This window comes from Bidens hawaiensis, unplaced genomic scaffold, assembly GCF_021521415.1.
Source record: "Bidens hawaiensis isolate Kalapana, Puna unplaced genomic scaffold, B.hawaiensis_p1.1 tig00083244_1, whole genome shotgun sequence".
Taxonomy (NCBI): Eukaryota; Viridiplantae; Streptophyta; class Magnoliopsida; order Asterales; family Asteraceae; genus Bidens; species Bidens hawaiensis.
The window spans coordinates 11,562-22,079 of record NW_027503967.1 but is presented as its reverse complement, the minus strand read 5'-3'; the positions used below and the strand labels follow the sequence as shown (position 1 = coordinate 22,079).

The following is a 10,518-nucleotide window of genomic DNA, read 5'->3' as shown; positions in this document are numbered from 1 at the left end:
TTGTTTATATATAAATTGTTTATATTTATATAATAAGTTTTCTTCTCAGGAATAACTCACCAACATTCGTGTTGACCCAAATATTATTTAAATATGCTTTGCAGGAAAGTAAAGGTTTCGAGGTGGCATGGAAACGAGAGCGTGGGGTGTTTGAACAAAAGTGATGTGTTGTAAACCGTGCATTAGCACGTGTAGTAAACTCTGATTTTGTAAAATATTTCTTATAATAAAAGATGATGCTTTTATTATTAAATGGTTATTATTGTTGACTATCGGCATCTGTCATAACCCGAATGAATTAAAGTTAAGACTTCCGCTGTGTTAAGTTAAGGTTTTCGGGGTATGACAAAACCCATGTGGTTAGGGGTTTAAATCTGGATGAGGATGATAAATATGTTGAGTGATGTTTGTTCGTGTTTGGGTTTGGTGGTGGGAGGATGATGGGGGTTGGCAATTTGAAGCTGGTGATGGATGGGAGTTCATTTTTCGGTGGACTGCGGCGGCGAAGGAGGATGAGAGTTTTGGAGGTTGTGAGATGATGATGATAATCTGGTATCTGCTTCTTCTTCTTGTTATTATTATTATTATTAGAGAAAATTACAAAATAATTATTATTTATCTAATTACTAAAGTGCCCTTGAACCAAACAGGTAACTTAAAAACAGGGGCTCATGTCACAATTATAAAAAAACACATTGGTAAAACAAGCGCAATTTAGTTTTTAGGGTCTTATGATGCCCCCGGTGACTTGTTTAGTCAGGGAGGCAAATCGTAATTTTCTCAAATATAGATGACACAAATATGAAAATAGGTACAAACGCAATTTACCAAGTGTTTGTTTGGGTAATCTTCTTTCATTATCGTCAATTTTCAAACGAAAGGGAGATAATCAATTCAAATAAAATGAATGCATCATCTTTAAATCGATGTTGATAATAATATTAATCTGATGGGAGTAAAGTAATCCAGAGAGAGAAGAGATAGATCAATGGATCGGATGCTAAAGGCCGCCAGAGCGTCTGGCTCTCTCAATCTTTCAAATCGATCTCTCAAGTAATTACTTTTCTAATAACACATTCATATTTTTAAAACACTAACTCACCAAGATCTAGCTATTAATTCAATTATTCACAGCTGCTGTTACTTAGGAAATTGTAATTTCTTCGATCTTTGATCGATTGCATGTAACGCTGTAAACAAATCGAATGAAACAAGGTCTTGATAGCGAACGGTTCACGAGACGAAATTTCTTGTACGCGTTCGTTTATTAAGAAATGAACTTGTTTGTCAACTGTTCACAAACACAAACAATGTTTTATTTGATTTGGCTAACCGAGAATGATTGGTATCAACGGTTCAGTTTAGCTACCAAGTTCGTGTTGGCGTTTATTATAACATTCATATTCATAGTTAATAGGTTTGATTAAATCTATATGGTAAGATTAGCAAATTCATTAAAAACCTTTAATGAGCAAACATAAGGAACACATTATCGGATATTCATGAACATTAATGAAGGAACATGGCCTCTGTGTATGTTCGTTCGTTTAGTTAATTGAGTGAAATTCCTTGTTCATGGGGTTCATTAATTAAACGGACGAACTTTAGTTGGTTTACGGGCACTAATTGCGTGACATGTTTTCTGTATCAGGGAAGTGCCAGATGAGGTGTACAAAAGTTTGGATGCAGTTGGTGAAGGTGAAAACTGGTGGGAGGCAGTTGAGCTGCAAAAGCTCATATTGGCCCATAACGAGATTCAATTGCTAAAGGAAGACTAAGAAACTTACCTTTGTTGTCAGTGTTGAATATTAGTCACAATAAGCTTTCTCATCTTCCCACTGCTATAGGAGAGTAAGATACTTTAAATTGTTTAAAGCCTATTAATTGAAATCGTTTATCTTTATTTGGTTATAGTGTATCTTATTCATTAATATATTCATCGGCAGGCTCAAAGCACTTAAGGCATTAGATGTGTCTAATAATTTGTTATGTGAGATGCCTGAAGAAGTTGGATCGGCGACTGCTTTGATAAAGTAGGTTTTTTTAGTTACTTTTGATTGTAAATTTGTATGAAATTATGAATATTAGTTGAATGTTTTGATGAACACGTGATTTTATAGGTTTGATTGTTCCGGTAACCAAATAAAGGATCTTCCTTGCTCTCTTGGAAACTGTGTAGATTTATCAGATCTCAAGGTTTGTTTGGCTGTATAATGCAATATGTTTTTAAGGTTTGTGATTATGAATTATGATTGATGTACTAAATTATGCTGCAAATTGTGGTTTCTTATAGGCAGCAAACAACCGCCTCACCAGTTTGCCAGAAGATCTATCCAATTGCTCAAAAATGTCAAAGTTGAATGTAGAGGTATCTCAAAATGTGGATATTGTTTCTTCATATTTTTGGTTCTGACGGGTATAAAGCATTTGTTGTTTTAGGGAAATAAGCTGACAATGCTATCTGAGAAACTGGTTACATCATGGACTTTTCTCACTGAACTTAATGCAGGCAAGTCACATGTTTTATATGGATGTTTTAGCTCATTTGGTTGTTAATAATCCTTTAATTTGTAATCATGTCTTTAATGATGCAGCAAAAAATGCACTCGGTGGTATCCCAGAGAGTATTGGAAGTCTTTCACGTCTCATTCGCCTTGACTTGCATCAAAACAGTAAGTATTTTAGGTTCCTTTTTGCCTTAAATGTTCATACTTTATATCTATATTTGGTGATACATTTTCCATGTCATTCCGGTGCAGAACTTTCATCGATTCCATCATCAATTAAGGGTTGCATTTTATTGGCAGAACTCTATATGGGGTATTTTTCTATTCTTGTGAATAAAAAGTTGAAAACTTGTTTCTTCTGATGTTTAGACTTGCATTTGACATTCTTTAAATATGTAGGAATAACTTACTGACATCATTACCAACAGAAATTGGAGAACTTATAAATCTAGGGTCGTTTGATCTTCATTCAAACAAGGTAGAAACATCATAGTCTATTTCTATTTTAATCAATGAATTTTCCAGTGTTTAATGTTTTTTTTTTTTTTTGAGAATTTGTTATAGTTAAAAGAGTATCCAGTGGAGGCATGCAAATTAAAGCTTTCAGTTTTGGATTTATCCAATAATTCATTATCTGGGCTTCCCCCTGAGATCGGTAAGGTTAGCATATTATTCATATACAAACATTATTCATTATATAAACGCTATTCAGTTGTAATGTTTGTAAATGCTATTATCACCTAGGCTTGATGACAACTTTGAGGAAGCTTTTTCTCACTGGCAATCCTATAAGGACTCTTAGAAGGTTTGAACAGTTAAACCGTGTCTTCGTTTGTTTAATATGTTTACGAAGGAAGCTAAATTTAACAAGTTTCTTGTTTTTCTTTATCAGCTCACTGGTGACAGGACCTACTCCTGCATTATTAAGGTTTCTTTGAAGTAGACTTCCAGCTGAAGAAGGTATGCATTGTTGATACAAATATTTTCATTAACATGTTGCGTGAGCTGAGATAATATTATATTGCAGAGAGTGGAACATCTGAGAGTAAAGAACAAGTTATTGCTAGAGCCTCACGTTTATCTCTTGGTTCTAAGGTTTAATCTTGTTCACTATATTGATTGATTGATAACTATATTGAGTTGATAATCATATGTTACTACTATGTTTACTTGTTAGGAACTTTGTCTAGGAGGACACAGTTGGAGTGTTGTTCCACCACAAGTATGGGAGACAAGTGATATTACAAAAGTTGATCTTTCAAACAACTCGATTGAGGATTTACCCATTCAACTTTCTTTCTGTGCTTCCATTGAGGTGATATTTATAAAATTTGGCATCTTTTAAAAAGTGTTGGTACTATATTCATGATCATGCTTCTTAACTGCTTGCAGACTTTGATTTTATCAAGAAACAAGATTAAAGAATGGCCAAGTGCAATATTGGAGTCACTTCATAAGCTTGTGTGTTTGAAGCTTGACAATAATCCACTTGAAGAAACGTGGATCGGCTCACTGGTAGACGATCAACTTTCCTCGGGTATGAGTATGCTATTTCACCGATGGTTCTCCGGAGTATGAATTCTTCCACCTACAAAACGAGCAGCACCGTGAACTTACCCCTCAGAAAGGGACAGAGGGGTCCTCTTTGGGGTAACCCTCCGGTGTGAGAATAAGAGATTGTAGGAGAGGATAATAATAATCTGAGAGTGAGTAAGGAATTGGAATGTATTTTCTTGCTTACCTCCCCTTGTGGAGGTGGTGTGGTATTTATAGTGTTAGGGTTTCCAATGATTGGGCTCAGATCCCGTTAGGGCCGTTTTGGCCTCCTCCTGTTGCTTTGCGCCACGTGTCCTTAGGACACCTGGTGCTTTTTCATTGATTATTCTCTGACCCAGGTATTTCACCTGACCCATGTGCAATCACGTGGTAGCACATGGGTTTTGCTGAGTTGTCCACCTTTCATTGGCAGCTGTCAACATCAGCATATTCTTATTCCTTAAAGGATACCTTCTGGAAGGTTGTCTGACGAGCACAATCAAAGTTGTCCTTATCCTGATTTGGATAAGGACGAGGTTGATTATGTGCACGTGTGATATGCGCCTATCCTGAGGATGCGCGAGGTCTTCTCTTTATTCTCACGCGCAGATGTTTCATGCGCAGATGTGATATGCTCCAGCATATGTAATATGCGCCACGCGCAGATGCGTCACGCGCAGATGTGATATGCGTGAGCATGTGATATGCGCCACGCGCAGATGCGCCACGCGCAGATGTGATATGCGTGAGCATATATGGTGCGTGAGCATATGTGATATGCGCCATGCGCATAGGTTTTGGCTTTGTGCCTTCATGATATCTTGATTTCAAGCCTCTTGTCTATATCTTGTGGGTTGACCCGCCCCGCTCGATGTTAAGGCGGGTACATACCTCTTCACCACTTAGAAAGGTAAATAAATTTAGATTTTAATATTGTTGTTAATAAAGAATATTAAGCAAACAGTATCTGATTATAATATTCATCATATTTAGATTCCATTAGATGGATTTCAAACTGCTTCCAAGCTTCAGATTCTGGATCTCAGTGGCAATGCAGGCTGTTTACCGGAAAATCCTGCATTTTCTTCTTTGATCCAGTTGCAGGAACTATATTCAAGGTGATTTTGTTAAAAATAATTGCTTTTTGGTCAGAATGACTTTGTAACTCGTGAACCTTTACTTTTATCGAACAGGAGGATGCAGATTTCTGAGATCAGAGCGGATATAATAAGTTTGCCTAATTTAAGGATTCTTGATATGTGTCAAAATTCCCTACAGTTGGTTCCCGAGGTAACATTCTTCCTGGTTAAAGTTACGAGCCAGATTCGTTTAATTTAGAGTATGTTATTAATTAATATTTGTTGCAGGGTTTAAAAAATGCTACGTCTCTTCAGGAGCTTCGCCTTTCAGACAATAACATCAGCACGCTTCCTCCTGAACTGGTGTGTACAGAACCTTTTTTTGTTTTTCAAGTTTCTTAAACCTTAATTTGTTATGTATGCATGAAATTATATCTGCTTGGCTCATTATGAGTTATGCCACTCTTTTCTGGTTCAGAGATTTATAATCTGCGCACAAAATCCGCTGGATTTTTAGCAGACGTGTCCTAATGTTGGAAGTTGGTTTTTGCAGGGTTTACTAGAACCTACTCTTCAAGTGCTGCAACTTGACGGGAATCCTTTGAGAAGGTATGATCTTATATATCTCTGCTTGATCGGTGCCAACTTTTTACTGTTTTTGCGCATATGAAGAATGATTATCTTTACTTTTTACTGTTTTTGCAGCATCCGAAGGACGATTCTTGATCGTGGAACCAAAGCTATATTAATGTACCTGAAGGATAAAATACCCTACTAGCAGTAAAACATATTCTTTGAAATAGATTCTAGGAAAGCTGTTTTGTGTGTTGTTGTGTGTTTGTGTTTGTGCTTGTATTTGTATTCTTTCTTTTTATTTTGAATGTAATGTTAAACTTAATGTTTGGTTGATTTTTGGTACTTATGTAATGTGAATGGTCTATGTACTGAAGCCTTATCCCCTTTACCAGTTTTATGATTTGATTAACATTTCATGTTTGTATCATTGTTATAAAGATTAGCTGAAGCGGTTATGGTTAAACGTGAAAACGAACTAAGCCCGATATCAACTTGTTTAGCTAAAATAGGTTGAACTCAAGCTCGTTCACGAATGAGCTATAATATAGGCTCTAGTTCGTTTAAGCCTGATTCGGTCTGAGATTTTAGCACCTAAAGTACGCTACGATGTTCCCGCCAATACTGTGGTGGTACCGCCTCTCTCCAATAAGCATTCCATCCCCAGGTCATTTGTAATCCTGCCATGGTGATTAAATTTTGGAATAATACTCATATTTTAGTAAAACAAACATAATATACTAGTTTGAGTCGCGTGTAAAGCACATGTAATTCGTGAAAATACAATATTTAATAAATAATCGACATAAAATAAACAATAAATATATCAATTTTAAAATAAACAATACACTATTAGACCTGTTTATCATTAATATAATTAGACCTTTAAAAAACTAATTGTGTAAATTGCTAACAATGAAAGTTGAAGCATTTGTATATATGACCTTCAAAAAACTGAGCGGCCTGAGCTCCCGATTAGTGGTGCGCTCGACGTGTAAACACACCTAGACACAAATACACTTTACAGATTGTTGAGGTCGTCTCTTTAAGAACATGATATTGCTAGTAAACTCAACCGTTCAAGCACAAGACACGCATAAACGATCATCAAACATTTGGTACATTAACAAGTAGCTCACCAACAATTCAGCTCGACTCGTTTACACCCCAATGGTGGTTGACTATCACAACATCAAACATGTTTGCTACAAAACAAATTGCTTATTGAACAAACTACAAATCATACCACAAATACAAATCAAATTACAATATTGAACACCAACGGTTAGGACGATTTACAACCGCAACTTCTGTAACCGGAAGGGCTGCTACCGGTTCCAGAATCGGAATATCCAGTTCATCTGGTTCTGGAACCGGAATGTCTTCCGCATCAGGTGGGCCCAAAACCCACTCACCATTTGCATTCAGAACCATACCTTTGTTCTTTTCAATCCACCATGAACCCGGTACCAAATACTCCTCCTTCAAAAACTCGCTTGACTTATTAACCAACGCCAAACTCCTCGGCACCTTCAACTCGAACTCCCCGTCCGCCCCGTTCCAACCCGCCACAACATGCAGCATTCCCTGCAAGTTATGCCAGTCGCCCGGGTTCGTTGAGTTCTTTAAACTGTCCGATTTCCTCGTATCGATTTCAAACGGTACCCCGGAGTCCACGTATCCTAACAACCGGCTCGGGTAAAGCGGAATGAGGTCAATCTTGTTTCTAATGTGTAGGACCTTGACATTAGGAAATTGATTCAAACGGTCATTGAATGCTTTGTTGCCTATTTGCGGTGACCCGAAAACAAAAGCTGCAATGGGTACTGTGATGCCGTTTTCGGCTAGATCAAAGGCGGATACGATCGATAAACTCGCACCCAGGCTGTGCCCGGTGATGACTATGCTGACTTCTTCGGTTTCGTACTTGCTCACCAACTGTCTGATAGTCGTTAAAACTTGTGTTCTCGCGCTTGCTTTAGTGAAAGACGAGTTTGGATCGTCTGAAACGCAGATCGTTAACCAACCACGCATAACTTTTGGCGTGTCTTCGTCATCGCTATCGTTGCTGCTGCTACCAGCATCGCCAGTTTCAGTAGCTGTTTCGCGTATAGAGTTTACGTTAGAGCATACAACCGAATTAACCGATGGTTCGGTTAAGTCATAACTGAATAACTGAAAATTGTGGTTCAGTTATGATTTTAATGTATGATGTAAACTAACTGAATTAACTAAACTACACCAACTATATATAAACTAATGTAGTTTTAATATTTTTGTAGTTCATTTGGTTTCTAACAAAAGTTTAAATAGTTTTAGCTCATGTCAAAAGTTTTGCTTTAGCGGTTAATGAACCGAACGGAACCGAACCGAATTAACTGCCAATAACCGATTGGTAATCCGAAGGGGATGGCTGCAGCATGACTTTGTGGAAAAATGACTTCTTGCCATAACGGCTGCTGCTCGCGTACTTGGAGTTGTTGTCGTTGTTGAAGGCGTCATAGGTGGCTTGGCAGAAGTCGCCGCAACGGAGGATGAGTGTTCGGAGAGTGATGTCTAATGGGTCAAGAAGGCCTTCCCAGTTCTTGCTTCCGAGGATCTCTAGCCATGGAGTTGTGGATTCCATTGGGTGGTGAATGAGTGTATGATTTTGGTGGTATGCATGTATTTTATATATTGTGGGGCAACAAGAGGACTATTTCACGTGAAATATCTATCATCTTATCCCAAGTTGCAAGGATTCGCACAATCCCGTGTTACATGTGAACATGAATAAACTGATCAGCAAACCATTTGACGATCTGTAGAACCTCGTGCATATGACACGACAGCGTCTATATTATAATTAGCGAGATTTTTACTTGGTATGATTAATTATGATTATAGGATGGACACTTGATTCATATAACATTTAATAAACAAAAAAGAAACCACTATTAAGACCAATAAAAATAATAGTGCTAACTTTATCAAAAGTGTCGTTATATTAACTTTATTAAGACATAATAATTGTATGAATGAATCCAAAAGTGTATTTGTCATGATATATGTTTTAGTCAAAATTTAGCATAGAAAGAGTTACATATTTAATTTATTTTATATATGTTTTAGTCAAAATTTAGCATAGAAAGAGTTACATATTTAATTTATTTTATAAATGTGATGGATATGTTAATAATTAAATATCTATACAAACTCTACTGGTGTTATCCATAATAATATTCCTGATGAGCTATAGCTTAGTTGACCTCTAGAACTAGGGGTGTGTACAAGTCAATCTGAATTAGTTTGGACTAACTGAACCAAACTGAAATTTGGGTCTTTTGGTTTCATGAAATCGATCGGTTTCGGTTTTACGTATGGGTTCGATTTGGTTCGCTTATGGGTGCTGGTTACGGTCTTACGGATTACGTTTGGACTTGAATAAAGTTGGATTTTGGCCTTAACTTTGTATTTAAGTTTTCACTAAATCAGTTCTAATAAAGTTGAATTTTGGCCTTAACTTTGCTCAATAAACTTATATTTCCATTTGGCTGTATCTTTGGTATCAATAGCAAATGATAGATAAAAACTTACAACATTGCCATCATACCCTCTAAAACAAGTGCAGAGGAAGAAAACAAGTTTTGCTTAACTAAGTGTTAACATTGCATCTATTAGACAATAGTAAATACCCGTATCATCAAACCTATATCAAACAAAACAGATTATATTGTCACCTCTAATAAGATTGACACGACTAGAACCTTTCTTTGCTTGGACTACACTGGTTCCATGCTACTCTGTTCAACTGTTGACTCGGTTTGACCATCTGATAACAACTTAAACCTGAGAATCTTTTGAAGTTGACAAACAGGTTTGACTTGCTTCTTAGGAACCTGATTTGGATTGATTATAGATTTCCCGGAAACAAGATTTGCTCCAGATGGTCCTCTTTCTTCATGGACCTCAGCAGGAGCATCTGCAACCGACATTTATTTAATCAGTTACATTTCAAAACATAAAGTTAACAGGTTGAACGCATAATTCAAAACCATAACCTCTGTACACTGCACAGTGCACAGACACAAAGGTTTTGGTTTTTTTAAGGATTCAACTAACCATTTTCACTAAAAACAATGCATGTCCCGACAGTTTCCTCGTACTCGCCAATCTGCAAAATCCATAATCAACACGTAAAGTAATATACGTCTAGCAGACTAAAAAATATGTGCATATGAAGTGATTTATTACCAGCTTTATTTTGTCATCAATAATTAGAATTGGGTTTAATGTGTCCAAGCCCTACATTAAAACAAAACAAGTCATCAAAAGTTCAAAAGATACAGAAACTAACCGAAATGAGACATTTTTAACATTTACTAATTACGAAAGTTTGGCATGCGTACAGAGAGAACGTAAGGAGCATTAGGCGGAATGTGAATTTGCTCAGAAACTGCATCCAAGTCCAGAATAACATATTCAGCTTCTTCACCTTCCACTTGATCATCGGACGTTGCCATAACTTTGTAAATCTGTATACGAAAGATAGCCTTAAGTACAGTAACACTTAGTTGTAAACATTTTAGCAATGAATCTCTGTATAAGTTCACATGAATTGACAGCAAAATTTTAAAGAGATAATTGCATATTTCCACCTCCCTAACTTATTAAATGCATATTTACCCCTCCTTAACTTTAAAAATGGAAAACTTCCCCTTTTGATTTATTTTATTAGAAATAGTTTATATAATGACTATTTTACCCTTAATGTAACTAAAACTTTAAACCGCTTATTTACCCATTTTAACTCTTTTTTTTGTGTGTGTATTTTTACCTATTGC

General features: G+C 36.5%; 1 protein-coding gene and 2 pseudogenes across 2 annotated transcripts; 1 reads left to right on the top strand and 2 right to left on the bottom strand.

The window, feature by feature from the left end:
- Positions 1 to 976: 976 nt before the first annotated feature.
- On the top strand, positions 977 to 6,069 carry LOC143607526 (plant intracellular Ras-group-related LRR protein 6-like; annotated as a pseudogene). The gene is made up of 20 exons (XR_013148985.1): positions 977 to 1,053; positions 1,652 to 1,851; positions 1,947 to 2,033; positions 2,121 to 2,196; positions 2,294 to 2,368; positions 2,440 to 2,509; positions 2,595 to 2,672; positions 2,760 to 2,820; positions 2,907 to 2,985; positions 3,072 to 3,162; positions 3,252 to 3,312; positions 3,400 to 3,467; positions 3,535 to 3,602; positions 3,685 to 3,822; positions 3,900 to 4,022; positions 5,037 to 5,161; positions 5,237 to 5,333; positions 5,411 to 5,485; positions 5,676 to 5,731; positions 5,828 to 6,069. The product of XR_013148985.1 is annotated as a plant intracellular Ras-group-related LRR protein 6-like (transcript).
- A 669-nt stretch (positions 6,070 to 6,738) lies between these two features.
- On the bottom strand, positions 6,739 to 8,328 carry LOC143607527 (phospholipase A1-IIdelta-like; annotated as a pseudogene).
- A 913-nt stretch (positions 8,329 to 9,241) lies between these two features.
- On the bottom strand, positions 9,242 to 10,271 carry LOC143607528 (uncharacterized). The gene is made up of 5 exons (XM_077082946.1): positions 10,084 to 10,271; positions 9,929 to 9,979; positions 9,797 to 9,848; positions 9,442 to 9,656; positions 9,242 to 9,383 (listed from the first exon to the last, which is right to left on the bottom strand). Exons 1-4 carry the CDS (start codon positions 10,195 to 10,197, stop codon positions 9,457 to 9,459), a joined length of 417 nt encoding a protein of 138 aa, XP_076939061.1. The 5' UTR covers positions 10,198 to 10,271; the 3' UTR covers positions 9,242 to 9,383; positions 9,442 to 9,456.
- Positions 10,272 to 10,518: the final 247 nt, after the last annotated feature.

Bases quoted from the DNA above. Each gene is read 5' to 3' on its own strand.
- LOC143607528 (XM_077082946.1), bottom strand. From the start codon at position 10,197: ATGGCAACGTCCGATGATCAAGTGGAAGGTGAAGAAGCTGAATATGTT. The intron at 9,849-9,928 runs GTAATAAATCAC...TGGATTTTGCAG, and splicing joins TTGATGACAAAATAAAGCTG to ATTGGCGAGTACGAGGAAAC. The intron at 9,657-9,796 runs GTTAGTTGAATC...TGTCGGTTGCAG, and splicing joins CATTGTTTTTAGTGAAAATG to ATGCTCCTGCTGAGGTCCAT.